Source organism: Leucopleurus acutus (genome assembly GCF_964270905.1).
Source record: "Leucopleurus acutus genome assembly, chromosome: 13".
Lineage (NCBI taxonomy): Eukaryota > Metazoa > Chordata > Mammalia > Artiodactyla > Delphinidae > Leucopleurus > Leucopleurus acutus.
The window spans coordinates 33,369,122-33,384,468 of NC_139155.1; the positions used below are offsets into that span (position 1 = coordinate 33,369,122).

The 15,347-nt window shown below is 37.2% G+C and overlaps 1 protein-coding gene across 3 annotated transcripts in view; it reads right to left on the reverse strand.

The window, feature by feature from the left end:
* The window catches only part of PIK3C3 (phosphatidylinositol 3-kinase catalytic subunit type 3), a 155,816-nt gene that overhangs the window by 18,184 nt on the left and 122,285 nt on the right, over nucleotides 1–15,347 (reverse strand). The window contains exon 22 of one of the 3 annotated variants that reach the window (XM_082852711.1): nucleotides 6,923–8,789. The exons of the other annotated variants lie outside the window; for them this stretch is intronic. Within the exon in view, the coding sequence (XP_082708837.1) occupies nucleotides 8,764–8,789 (26 nt within the window). The 3' untranslated portion in view covers nucleotides 6,923–8,763. Of the gene's footprint in view, nucleotides 1–6,922; nucleotides 8,790–15,347 lie in introns of those variants that run through there. 3 annotated transcript variants of the gene reach the window in all.

Genomic DNA, 15,347 nt, shown 5'->3' on the forward strand with positions numbered 1-15,347 from the left:
CTGTATCCACAGGCTAGGGAGTGGCCTTCAGAGCATATTTTATTTCCCTTCAGCTCACATTCATTCTGATGAAACTATACTTAAAATCATCCCACAGTAATATTTTAAAATTTAAATCCTACTTTTAGATCTCCAGAACCAAAGATGGCTAAAGGCTGGACAACTTTTAAAGGTATTAGTAGAAATTAGTATCTTGTAGCAAATTTCTTATGCTAAAGGAAGATCACTTCTTTAAGTATTCCTGAGATGAATCCTTCCTTTAACTTATCACTATTCTCCCCACCTTCAAAAACATCCCCCCAAATTTCAAATTATATTGTTAGCTTCATTTGAATCATTTCCAACTAATCTGTGTTACTCATTAGCTGCAGACTAGGAAACCAAGCACAATATTCACCTCTGTCAAGGGCTGAATAAAGCTATAGTGCCCAAGAAGACAAACCCTTGAGCAGTCATCTAAACTCGTAGGTCACATATGTAAGAAAGTGACTGATCAATCACTTTAGAGAATGATTCACCACTGAAATCATAAAGCATCTTTTGATTTACAAGTAGGTATAAAGTAGGCATACATTATAACACTAAAAGTAACACCCTGGATTCTACAATCTAAGTACCACCAAGGCAAGGACTTACGCATTTTGTATATTGCTGTTTCCCCAGCCTCAGAATAGTTTCTAGCACATACTAAGCAATCATTGTTGAATGAAGAAATGGACTCCCTCTTGCAAGAACACCAGAATCACAACTAGCTACTGGACAATCATAAGCAGGAAGACACTGGAACAAACCAAAAAAGATACCCCATATCCAAAGACAAAGGAGAAGCCACAGTGAGACGGTAGGAGGGGTGTAATCACAGTAAAATCAAATCCCATAACTGGTGGGTGGGTGACTCACAGACTGGAGAACACTTATACCACATAAGTACACCCACTGGAGTGAAGGTTCGGAGTCCCACATCAGGCTTCCCAACCTGGGGGTCCGGCAATGGGAGGAGGAATTCTTAGAGAATCAGACTTTGAAGTCTAGTGGGATTTGGTTGCAGGACTTTGACAGGACTGGGGGAAACAGAGACTGCACTCTTGGAGGGCACACACAAAGTAGTGTGTGCATCAGGACCCAGGGGAAGGAGCAGTGACCCTGGGGAGACTGAACCAGACCTACCTGCTAGTGTTGGAGGGTCTCCTGCAGAGGCGGGGGTGGCTGTGGCTCACCATGGGGACAAGGACACTGGCAGCAGAAGTTTTTGGAAGTACTCCTTGGCATGAGCCCTCCCAGAGTCCGCCATTAGCACCACAAAAGAGCCCAGGTAGGCTCCAGTGTTGGGTCGCCTCAGGCCAAACAACCAACAGGGAGGGAACCCAGGCCCACCCATCAGCAGAAAAGTAGATTAAAGTTTTACTGAGCTCTGCCCACCAGAACAACAGTCAGCTCTACCCACCACCAGTTCCTCCCATCAACCATCCTAGATAGCCTCATCCACCAGAGGGCAGACAGCTGAAGCAACAAGAACTACAATCTTGCAGCCGGTGGAACAAAAACCACATTAACAGTAAGACAGACAAGATGAAAAGGCAGAGGGCTATGTACCAGATGAAGGAACAAGATAAAACCCAAGAAAAACAACTAAATGAAATGGAGATAGGTAACCTTCCAGAAAAAGAATTCAGAATAATGACAGTGAAGATGATCCAGGACCTTGGAAAAAGGATGGAGGCAAAGATCGAGAAGATGCAAGAAATGTTTAACAAAGACCTAGAAGAACTAAGGAACAAACAGAGATGAACAATACAATAACTAAAATGAAAACTACACTAGAAGGAATCAATAGAATAACTGAGGCAGAAGAACAGATAAGTGACTTGGAAGACAGAACAGGAGAATTCACTGTTGTGGAACAGAATACAGAAAAAGAATGAAAAGAAATGAAAACAGCCTAAGAGACCTCTGGGACAACATTAAACACAACAATATTCACATTATAAGGGTCCCAAAAGGAGAAGAGAGAGAGAAAGGACCAGAAAAAATATTTATAGAGATTACAGTCAAAAACTTCCCTAACATGGGAAAGGAAATGGCCACCCAAGTTCAGGAAGCGCAGAGAGTCCCATACAGGATAACCCCAAGGAGAAACCCACTGAGACACATAGTAATCACATTGGCAAAAATTAAAGACAAAGGAAAATTATTGAAAGCAGCAAGGGAAAAACGACAAATAACGTACAAGGGAACTCCCATAAGGTTAACAGCTGATTTATCAGCAGAAACTCTACAAGCCAGAAGGGAGTGGCATGGTATATGTTAATGAAAGGGAAGAATCTACAACCAAGATTACTCTACCAGCAAGGATCTCATTCAGATTCGATGGAGAAATCAAAAGCTTTACAGACAAGCAAAAGCTAAGAGAATTCAGCACCACCAAACCAGCTCTATAACAAATGCTAAAGGAACTTCTCTAAGTGGGAAACACAAGAGAAGAAAAGGACCTACAAAACAAACCCAAAACAATTAAGAAAATGGTCATAGGAACATACATATCGATAATTACGTTAAATGTGAAAGGATTAAATGCTCCCACCAAAAGACACAGGCTTGCTGAACGGATACAAAACAAGACCCATCTATATGCTGTCTACAAGAGAGCCACTTCAGATCTAGGGACACATACAGACTGAGAGTGAGGGGATGGAAAAAGATATTCCATGCAAATGGAAATCAAAAGAAAGCTGGATAGCAATACTCATATCAGATAAAATAGACTTTAAAATAAAGAATGTTACAAGAGACAAGGAAGGACACTCCATAATGATCAAGGGATCAATCCAAGAAGAAGATATAACAATTACAATTATATATGCACCCAACATAGGAGCACCTCATACATAAGGCAACCGCTAATAGCTATAAAAGAGGAAATTGACAGTAGCACAATAATAGTAGGGGAATTTAACACCTCACTTAAACCAATGGACAGATCATCCAAAACGAAAATAAATAAAGAAAGAGAAGCTTTAAATGACACAGTATACCAGATAGAATTAATTGACATTTATAGGACATTCCATCCAAAAACAGCACATTACACTTTCTTCTCAAGTGCACACAGAACATTCTCCAGGATAGATCACATCTTGGGTCACAAATCAAGCCTTGGAAATGTAAGAAATTGAAATTATATCAAGCATCTTTTCTGACCACAACACTATGAGATTAGAAATGAAATACAGGGAAAAAACATAAAAAAAAAACAAACACATGGAGGCTAAACAGTACATTACTAAATAACCAAGAGATCATTGAAGAAATCAAAGAATCAAAAAATACCTGGAGACACACGACAATGAAAACACAACGATCCAAAACCTATGGGATGCAGCAAAAGCAGTTCGAAGAGGGAATTTTATAGCTATACAATCCTACCTCAAGAAACAAGAAAAATCTCAAATAAACAATCTAACCTTACACCTAAAGGAACCGGAGAAAGAAGAACAAACAAAACCCAAAGTTAGTAGAAGGAAAGAAATCATAAAGATCAGAGCAGAAATAAATGAATTAGAAACAAAAAAAACAACAGCAAAGATCAATAAAACTAAAAGCTGGTTCTTTGAGGAGGTAAACAAAATTGATAAACCATTAGCCAGACTCATCAAGAAAAAGAGGGAGAGGACTCAAATTAATAAAATTAGAAACGAAAAAGGAGAAGTTACAACAGACACTGCAGAAATAAAAGCATCGTAACAGACTACTACAAGCAACTGTATGCCAATAAAATGGACAACCTGGAAGAAATGGACAAATTCTTAGAAAGGTATAACCTTTCAAGACTGAACCAGGAAGAAACAGAAAATATGAACAGATCAATCACAAGTAATGAAATTGAAACTGTGATTAAAAATCTTCCAACAAACAAAAGCCCAGGACCAGATGGCTTCACAGGTGAATTCTATCAAACATTTTAGAGACGAGCTAATACCCATCCTTCTCAAACTCTTCCAAAAAATTGCAGAGGAAGGAACACTCCCAAACTCATTCTATGAGGCCACCATCACCGTGATACCAAAACCAGATAAAGACACTACAAAAAAAGAAAATTACAGGCCAATATCACTGATGAATATAGATGCAAAAATCCTCAACAAAACACTAGCAAACAGAATCCAACAACACATTAAAAGGATCATACACCATGATCAAGAGGGATTTATCCCAGGGAGGCAAGGATTCTTCAATATATGCAAATCAATCAATGTGATACACCATATTAACAAATTGAAGAATAAAAACCATATGATCATCTCAATAGATGCAGAAAAAGCTTTTGACAAAATTCAACACCCATTTATGATAAAAACTCTCCAGAAAGTGGGCCTAGAGGGAACCTACCTCAACATACTAAAGGCCATATATGACAAACCCACAGCAAACATCATTCTCAATGGTGAAAAAGTGAAACCATTTACTCTAAGATCAGGAAGAAGACAAGGATGTCCATTCTCACCACTATTATTCAACATAGTTTTGGAAGTACTAGCCATGACAATCAGAGAAGAAAAAGAAATACAAATTGGAAAAGAAGAAGTAAAACTGTCACTGTTTGCAGATGACGTGATACTATACACAGAGAATCCTAAAGATGCCACAAGAAAACTACTACAGCTAATCAATGAATTTGGTAAAGTTGCAGGATACAAGATTAATGCACAGAAATCTCTTGCATTCCTATACACTAATGATGAAAAATCTGAAAGAGAAATTATGGAAACACTCCCATTTACCACTGCAACAAAGAGAACAAAATACCTAGGGATAAACCTACCTAGGGAGACAGAAGATCTGTATGCAGGAAACTATAAGACACTGATGAAAGAAATTAAAGATGATTCCAACAGATGGAGAGAAATACCACATTCTTGGATTGGAAGAATCAATATTGTGAAAATGACTATACTACTGAAAGCAGTCTACAGATCCAGTGCAATCCCTATCAAATTCCCAACGGCAGTTTTTACAGAACTAGAACAAAAAATCTTAAAATTTGTATGGAGACACAAAAGCCCCCGAATAGCCAAAGCAGTCTTGAGGGAAAAAAACGGAGCTGGCGGAATCAGACTCCCTGATTTCAGACAATAGTACAAAGCCACAGTAATCAAGACAATATGGTAGTGGTGCAAAAACAGAAACACAGATCAATGGAACAAGATAGAAAGCCCAGAGATAAACCCACACACCTATGGTCAACTAATCTATGACAAAGGAGGCAAGGATATACAATGGAGAAAAGACAGTCTCTTCAATAAGTGGTGCTGGGAAAACTGGACATCTACATGTAAAAGAATGCAATTAGAGGGGCTTCCCTGGTGGCACAGTGGTTGAGAATCTTCCTACCAACGCAGGGGACACGGGTTTGAGCCCTGGTCCAGGAAGATGCCACATGCCGCGGAGTAACTAAGCCAGTGTGCTACAACTACTGAGCCTGTGCTCTAGAGCCTGTGAGCCACAACTACTGAAGCCCACGTGCGTAGAGCCCGTGCTCTGCAACAAGAAGCTACTGCAATGAGAAGCCCACACACCGCAACGTAGAGTAGCCCCTGCTCACTGCAACTAGAGAAAGCCTGCTTGCAGCAACGAAGACCCAACACAGCCAAAAATAAATAAATTAAATAAATAAATTTTTTAAAAAAAGAATGAAATTAGAACACTCCCTAACACCATACACAAAAATAAACTCAAAATGGATTAGAGACCTAAATGTAAGGCCAGACACTATAAAACTCTTAGAGGAAAACATAGGAAGAATATTCTTTGACATAAATCACAGCAAGATCTTTTTTGATCCGCCTCCTATAGTGATGGAAATAAAAATAAACGGGACCTAATGAAGCTTAAAAGCTTTTGCACAGCAAAGGAAAGCATAAATAAGACTAAAAGACATCCCTCAGAATGGGAGAAAACATTTGCACACGAATCAATGGACAAAGGATTAATCTCCAAAATATATAAACAGCTCATGCAGCTCAATATTAGAAAAACAAACAACCCAATCTAAAAATGGGCAGAAGACCTAAATAGACCTTTCTCCAAAGAAGACATACAGATGGCCAATAAGCACATGAAAAGCTGCTCAACACCACTAATTATTAGAGAAATACAAATCAAAACTGCAATGAGGTATCACCTCACACCAGTTAGAATGGGCATCATCAGAAAATCTACAAACAGCAAATGCTGGAGAGGGTGTGGAGAAAAGGGAACCCTCTTGCACTGTTGGTGGGAATGTAAATTGATACAGCCATTATGGAGAACAGTATGGAGGTTCTTTAAAAAACTAAAAATAGAATTACCATATGATCCAGCAATCCCACTACTGGGCATATACCCCGAGAAAACCATAATTCAAAAAGACACATGCACCCAATGTTCACTGCATCACTATTTACAATAGCCAGGTCATGGAAGCAACCTAAATGACCATCGACAGAGAAATGGATAAAAAAGCTGTGGTACATATATACAATGGAATATTACTCAGCCATAAAAAGGAACAAAATTGGGTCATTTGTTGAGATGTGGATGTATATAGAGAGTGTCATACAGAGTGAAGTAAGTCAGAAAGAGAAAAACAAATATCTTATTTTAACGCATATATGTGGAACCTAGAAAAATGGTATCGATGAACCAGTTTGCAGGGCAGAAATTGAGACACAGATGTAGAGAACAAACGTATGGACACCAAGGGGGGGAAGCGGTGGGGGGTGGGGGTGGGAGTGTGATGAATTGGGCCATTGGGATTGACATGTAGACACACTGATGACTAATAAGGACCTGCTGTATAAAAAAATAAATAAAATCAAATTTAAAAATTAAAAAAAGCTTTTGCTTATATACACAAGTTATTTTTTTCCTTAGAATTTGAATCTCTAAAACATTATGGTGATGATTATTATATAACAACCCCAAATAGTTAAAAGCCTTCCTAAAGTGGCTTATCATAATTCTTTCACATATTTTAGTGAGGGAATTTATTTTTAAAAACCTTAATAATAAAATCAAGTATGCAGTTATAAATGAGATCAAGATAGGTTGATAAGTTACAACAAATATATTTTTTCTGTGTAATGCATTTGCATCTATACATATGAATTAAAATAGCCATTACCTTATTAGAACTTGAGAGAAATATGAAATGAGATTTATTTTCTTAATGTTCAGAATTTATTTTCTTATTATAACTATAGGAGCATGATTGCAACATTATCCAAATGAATTGTTCAGTACTTTTACTGATGTAGTAGCTATGTGCTTGAAATATTTTGCAAAAATGCTTGTTAACAACTCTCTTATTTTTGCTCATTTTACTTATTTTCATCCAATAAAGCCATGTGAACCAATAAAAAAAAAGAAAAAAAGAAATGAATTTATTTAAAAAGCCAACTCAAAATTTCCCTAATGCAACCTGCCCACTCTCATTTATCTTGTAATGCATTCTGACCTGTTTTATGTGGAAACCTATCCTCCATCATTTTTGGGGAAGCTTCGATTTCTTTCCTTCAATGGCACAAGCCATTGTTCTTGAGGCACATGTATTGAGTTTTTACACACTTTTGCCATCTTGCAAAATATTTTTTGATAGTGACTCTATCCAGTTAAAATGTTAAGCTATACCCTTCTGTCTATGCCTTCCTCTGAGCATTAACACTGTTATCTGTGAACTTTATACACCATCATTAGGTCACTGTTGGAAACATAAACAACAATGGGCATGGAACTGATTCTAGTTGTGGTAACAAAGTCCCAGGTAACAGTGATGCCCTGGCAGGCACTCTGAGTCAGGAGCATAATGGCCCTTTATTAAAACACTTTCACATCTCACTTGATCAGGTACGTGATCCTTATAAAGTTGCTTAACCTTTCTAAGGTTCACTTTCTAAACTACAAAACAAGTTAATACTGATAATTACCTTCTATGGAAGAATTAAAAGAGATAATATAGCTAATACTTAACACAGTACTTGATAGACAGTAATCACTCTAAATTTTAAATACTGAACTTTGTTCAAAAATAAATATTGGGCTTCCCTGGTGGCGCAGTGGTTGAGAGTCCGCCTGCTGATGCAGGGGACATGGGTTCGTGCCCCGGTCCAGGAAGATCCCACATGCCGCAGAGCAGCCGGGCCCATGAGCTATGGCCGCTGAGCCGGCGCGTCTGGAGCCTGTGCTCCACAACGGGAGAGGCCACAACAGTGAGAGGCCCGCGTACCGAAAAAAAAAAAAATACATTTTAAACATGCTTAAAATGTCCCTGATATCTGAGATCACAACTGCCAGAAGTTAGTAAAATTAAATATTAAAGAGATAAGCAATCTTATTTTCTGCAACTTCTTCAGGCATCTTTCTTAACAAAGAAAAACTAAATAATACATTAAACTGCAAATGTTATAAAACTCTGAAAATGAGAAAGAACTTCTAATGTGCCAAGGCTGGGTAATAAAAAGTACAAATTTTAGGCAATAATAATATTAAATTTAAGTAAAATCCAAGATAGATACTGGCACTACTTTCCCACAACAGTAAAGAAAACTATATTGCAAATTACCTGGAGTTGACAGAAGGTGAACTGAATTTGGGACATGGAGTTCATATACAAAGAGAAACAACAGCTTACAAATGAGTGCTCATAATGACAACTAACCAGAGATTTAAACATTATCATCACCTGGCTGTAGAAAAAGTAGCCATTGTCCAGGAGGAAGAAATTTTCTTCTACCCTCCTAGGTTCTCTGGCTGGTCTAAGAATTAAATTGACATGAGACAGATTAAGAGGAGAAAATCAAACCAAAGTTTAATAACATGTAAACATGAAAGAGACCCAGAAAAACCAAGTAACTCCCCAAAATGGCTGAAACCCTCACCCTAAATACCATCTTCACCTAAAGACAAAGGAGGATGTTGGGGTAGGAGTTGGGACTTCAAATGTGCGGAAGGCATGAAGATGGAAAAGCAAATGTTTGGGAAACAAATGTTTGCTAGGCCTTGCAGAGACAATGGGACACAGAGTGGACTCTAAATTTCCAAGAGTTTCGCCCACCACACCTAGCCTGTATTCTTTGCAGATATTTCTGGTGATAGCTCTATTCCTGTTATAGGCCCTCTATCTAAATTCTTCAGGCAGTTAGGGGCAAGGTCAAAGGTGCAGAGGCTTTTTGGCCTTGATTGTTTTCAGCTTGAAACTGCATGCCAGAAACATTTTGGGGTAGCTAATTTTGTTCCCCTGCACCATCATCAATGTAACTATTGCACTGAATACCAGTTTTCCATTTATCGAAATTATCTTATTTTTTTTTAAAAGATATACCAGGTTTAAAATATTCTGTTCAAACTGGAGAATTGGTTAAAGTCTTATAGGGGAGCAAAACTTGCCATCCCAAAATGCCTTTCTGGCATGAAAATTATTTTTGATCTGAAACCAATCAAGGCCCAAAAGGACGAAACTTGACCTTCCCCCAGCTACCTAAAAAAATGTCAGTAGAGGATCTGTTCCAGGAAGGGACCTATCACCATAGATTAATTATAGTATGAACTATGTATGCAGACAGGGAGGAACCTAGCGAAGTTTGTTAAAAATTCCTTTGTGTCCTATTGTCTCTGCATGGCCTAGCAAACATTTACCAAACATTTGCTTTTCTATCTCCTTGTCAATTGCCTCTCCTTCTTTGAGGTGCCAAACCACTATCCCCAACATCCTCCTTAGTCTTTAGCAAAAGATGGTATTTAAGGTGAGCGTTTCAGCCATTTTGGTGAGTTATTCAGTTTTTCTGGGTCTCTCCCATATACATGTGTTAGTAAACTTTAGTTTTTCTCCTGTTAATCTGTCAATAATCTCATGTCAATTTAGTTCTTAGACCAGCCAGAAGAAACTAGAAGGTTAGAGGAAAATTTCTTCCTCCCCAATAGTCTCTTAAGAATTTTTTTAAATGGATATATCTGGATATATCTAGTATAGTAAATGACAAATGGAGGAGGTGAAATGAGAAGGAATTCTAATTAGATATAGATAGCAAGGAGCCTGTGGAGAATTGAAAAGTGGTTTTGTCTCCCCACCCCAAAAAACAAAGGCAGTAACAGGTTAGCTAAAAGCTTCCTCTAGCTCACACTAGGGCTACCTAAATCAGCATGCTTTTGGTAAGCAGTTATTAATGAGGCTCCTACCTCACCTATTTCTATCAAAACACTTTAGCTGAGGTGTATATTGAAATTATTTGTTCACTCCTCTTTTTCCCCAACACTAAACTTTTAATGAATCATTAAGAGTCTTATACTCAAGAACCTTGTTCCATTTATTTTTGTTATAGTTCTGAAACCTAGAATATTGCCTAGCATACAGGAGTATGCAATGTTGGCTATTCTGCATTTATTTAACCAATGACATCTCAATTTCACCTTTACAGCTTAGACAACTTTTTTTTTTTTTTTTTTTTTTTTTTTTCTGGTACGCGGGCCTCTACTGTTGCGGCCTTTCCTGTTGTGGAGCACAAGTTCCGGACGCGCAGGCTCAGCAGCCATGGCTCACGGGCCCAGCCGCTCTGCGGCACGTGGGATCTTCCCAGACCAGGGCATGAACCCGTGTCCCCTGCATCGGCAGGCGGACTCTCAACCACTGTGCCACCAGGGAAGCCCTTAGACAACTTTTAATAACATTACTGATGTAAGAAATTTTCTTCTAGAAACCTGATAGTTCTTATAGACGTTGTCATGTTTTAAAAATTTTGTGTCTTCATTTCTGTGAAGATCTATAATGAAATTAATAAAGGCTGAGTCTGGATCATCTGGATGCTACCTTACTCCTTAATACTGTCCTATGATTTCAGTGTTTTTGACTGGGTTGGTATCAAACAACAAACCTACTTTAATTGTTGCAGGCTAATACTAACAGAAGCAGAGTACCTTGAAAATTACATTACAGCATCTGGAATAAATGAAGGTTATGAAGCAGTTTGAGGAAAGTAGTGTAAGAATATTAGCATGGGACAGGACATTAACAGCACTCTGAATTGAAACTCACACTGTATTATCTATACCATATTCACACTAGCAAGTGGCAATTTAGTTTCAGTATTCCTTTTCTGTCACATTAATATTGTTAGGTTAAATTTTGTTAGTTTGTAACATTATCTTATAAATCTGTTTGTATTTTACAGTTATGTATGAGTAGATGCATAGTAAGTTAAGATCAGGTTTTATGTTGTACATATTTAAGATTATAAAATGTAATATGTCAACACGGGGGGTTTCATTTCTGTTTAAAACAGTCCTACGTATTGCTCTTGATTGAAAAACACATTTTCAGAATTCCAAAATGTGCTTCAGGGTCTCTAAACACAATGAAATCAGTATTTTTGGAAGTTCACAGACTTCACCAATTTCCCAAGGGAAGTCCAAGATTCCCAAAAGATGAGAAATCAGTTTTGGAATAAGTAATTTGAAAATTTGGTACTTACTGGGAAAGCACCATCTCCTAATCTCTTAAGGTTCAAGGGAGGACGCTATCACTGAATTTTTCATGATTTGGTGAAAAGTTCATGATCAACTTCTGTTAAAGGTTTCACTGCCTTCAGCTAAACACATGTCCTCTGTTCAACTAAGCTAAGCACTTCATTTTCTGCTTATTTTCATCCTGGACTTCCCATTTATTATCTACCTTGTTAGACAAATACCATTCTACCCTTCAAGAGTTAAGAAATTAGAAGCTTACAATATCGTGGGTACAGATAAACCTTTCTTAGTTCTATTTATTTAAATAATGCTTTGTTATCAATATATTTCCTACTGATACCCACCACTTGAGCAGAGAACCTATTTGACCAATCTTTGATTCAAAACTGCTACCCTTAATAAATCATGTATCAAATGGTATCAACCATCACACAGAGTTTATTTAACAGGCTTGGTGCTTTTTAATAGGAAACCTAGCCCCACTTTTCTTCATTTCCTAACTGGCATTAATGGAATTCCAATGTCATCTATGCATCACTGCCTCCAAATGAAGAGTATACTTCTATCCTTCTTGTAAGAAAATTCTCAAAGAACAGGATTACTACTTAATTATAAGGCATAAAAGATTCAGTATCTAACTATGAAACCATTACTATGCTTTGCAAGTTCAAAGAGGAATGTATTTTGAAAAGAGGCTATCAACGTTTTAAGAAAACTTATACTCATACCAAAGGGAATGGCTTTTTAAACTTAATATCTGTAAATTAAACTTTTAAGAATTTTTAAAATACACTTCACAAAATTAAAAAAAATGTTAAAAAAATTCAGGGAATGTGGTTTTATTCAAATCTATTACATTAAATAGTCAAGGAGCAAAGTGTACATAAAACAAACTTAATGTTGACTGTAACTACCTTCTTTTGTCCCTGCCTTGCAATATAAAGGGAATAAGAGGTGTTAATTAATTTTTCCTGTTATTTGCATAAGTGACATGAAAATATTTTTTAAATTGTAGTTGAAGACATTTGTAGTTCTTGGATTAAAGAGACTAGATACTGCCAAAATTAATAGTATTTAGTGGTAGAGTTTCTTTTTTATTTATTTATTTAATTTCCCTTTTGTCTATTTAATAATTAAATGCAACCAATCTCAAAACTGTACTTATTCCATTTTTTACACTGCTTATTCCTTCTACTTGACTCTCTCCTGTAATCTCTCCTATAAACTAGACTCTAATTTTTTGAAAATCCCACACAATTCCCAAATTCAAAAATTCTTCCCTGCTACTCTACTCCCCAGTAAGTTTCCCACTCTCAATTTTTTTTGTATATAACCTGACATTTTATTTTTTTCCCCAGAATGCCTTTATTTCTTACATGAACGTTATATCTTTCCTGTTGCCCTACCACAAACCCTAGAAAAAAAGAAGGGTGTGAATAACTATTTATTGATACAATGGAACTTATATTTTAGAATTAAAAATGCTCCCTACACCTACACTCCCACTGCTCCCAACACTTATTAGTTAAACCCTTATGATATACTTGGTTAGAGGTATTTTCATTTACAGTTAAAAAGTATAGTAATGAGGAAATATTTTTCAAAACTAGTTTTTGAGTAACAAAGTACAATAAGTCATACATAAGTACAGATTAGCATAGACATTCCAGTCACCTGCTAAATTTTTCACATAATTTATTATCACTTCACATTCAATTGTTAAGATGGCTTCTTATAAACAGGGATAACATTAAGCTAACTAATGAAAAGGGGGCAAAACCATGTCTACTTATATCTCTGATTATATAGTCTATTTCCATTCAAGAAAAACGATTATTTAACTGTTATATATTTTCATTTTTCCTACAGTCATTAAAACAAAGTTTTTTTTCCCTGAAACACTCTTTTCTTCTAGAGAACTGTTTTAATGTCTGAAGCAGAACAGTTATTAACCCTTTGAAGATGAAAAACAATGGCCTTCAAAAAGCAATTCTAAAAGATCATGGTCTCAGGACCCTTTATACTCTTAAAAATTATTCAGAACCCCAAAAATGCCTTAGTTGGACTACCTATATTGATATTTACTACATTTGAAATGGAAACTGAGACATTTAAAAAATATTAATTAGCTTAAAAATAACAATTCAAAAACGTTTTAACATAAATTTGTTTTCTATTAATAATACTTTCCAAAACAAAATATAATTAATGAGAAGAGTGGCACTGCCTTACATTTTGCACTTTTTTTTTTTTTTTTTTTTGTGGTACGCGGGCCTCTCACTGTTGTGGCTTCTCCCGTTGCAGAGCACAGGCTCTGGACGTGCAGGCTCAGCGGCCTGGCTCACGGGCCTAGCCGCTCCGTGGCATGTGGGATTTTCCCGGACCAGGGCACGAACCCGTGTCCCCTGCATTGGCAGGCGGACTCTCAACCACTGCGCCATCAGGGAAGCCCTGCACGTCTTTTTAATGTCTGGCTTAATAGGAGAAGCTGGATTCTCATATTTGCTTCTTCTTTCAATCTATTATGATATATTGTTTTGACTGAAGTGAAAGAACAAAGCCTCTAAATAGAAATGGATTTTAAAAGGGGAGAAGAATCTTAATAACCTTTTCAGAGAATTACTGATAGTTTTCTTGGCTATTAAAACAAATTCTCAGGCCCTACCGTACCTACTAAATCAAAAACTCTGAGCCTGGTGCCCAGCAATCTGTATTTTAACTGGCTCTCTTGATGATTCTAATATACTCAGAAGCTTGAGGACTTCTGATCTACTTTATACTGACTAATACAACTCTCAGACTCAGTCAGGTCATCATGGAAGGGACAGTGGCAAGATGAATCATCTAAATGAATTAAAACTCATATTCAGACTAATGGTTAGTTTCCTTGTGTTGTTCAACATCATTACCTTAAAATTTGGCACTTCTTTTTGTTCTGGGGTTACTATAAACATAACTTTTTTAATATTTTAGTTTATGAAACTCTGAATGCTTTAAAATACATTAAAATGTAATCTCTCCCCAAATTATTCATTTCGAAGCAAAACAGTGTCTAGCCAGCATTAAGGAATATATCATCTGATAAAACTTACATTAGGGCTTCCCTGGTGACACAGTTGTTGAGAGTCCACCTGCTGATGCAGGGGAAACGGGTTTGTGCCCCAGTCCGGGAAGATCCCACATGCTGCGGAGCAGCTGGGCCTGTGAGCCATGGCCTCTGAGCCTGCGTGTCCGGAGCCTGTGCTCCACAACGGGAGAGGCCACAACAGTGAGAGGCCCGCGTACCGCAAAAAAAAAAAAAAAAAAAAAAAAATTAAATAAATAAATAAAAAACAAAAAAAAAAACTTACATTAAAAAATTTACTGTCCTAATCTACAGTTTTACTTCAGTGACTGAATTAAGCTTTGCCATATAAAAGGTAATCCGAAAGGAAGTAGATTGCTTTCCCTCCATAATCTGACGTCAAATTTTTCTAACCAGCCTATATATATTACCTGCAAAGGCATGGCTTATTTCAGCTTCCGGATATTTTACTGGAATGTGTGCTTTTCTCTATTTGTATCCCATACAAATCCAACACATTCTTCATGACCCAGTCTAAGTTACTCTATCCATAAAGTAATTTGCACCTCCTTAGGTAAAAAGAGTATAGCCCTTTATCATTTTTTATTACCTCTAATGAGAAGATACAATGTTCTTCTCAAACAAACCTAAAAAAAAAAAAAGCAGCCTCTGGCTTCCCTGGTGGCACAGTGGTTGAGAGTCCGCCTGCCGATGCAGGGAACACGGGTTCGTGCCCTGGTCTGGGAAGATCCCACATGCCACGGAGCGGCTAGGCCCGTGAGCCATGGCC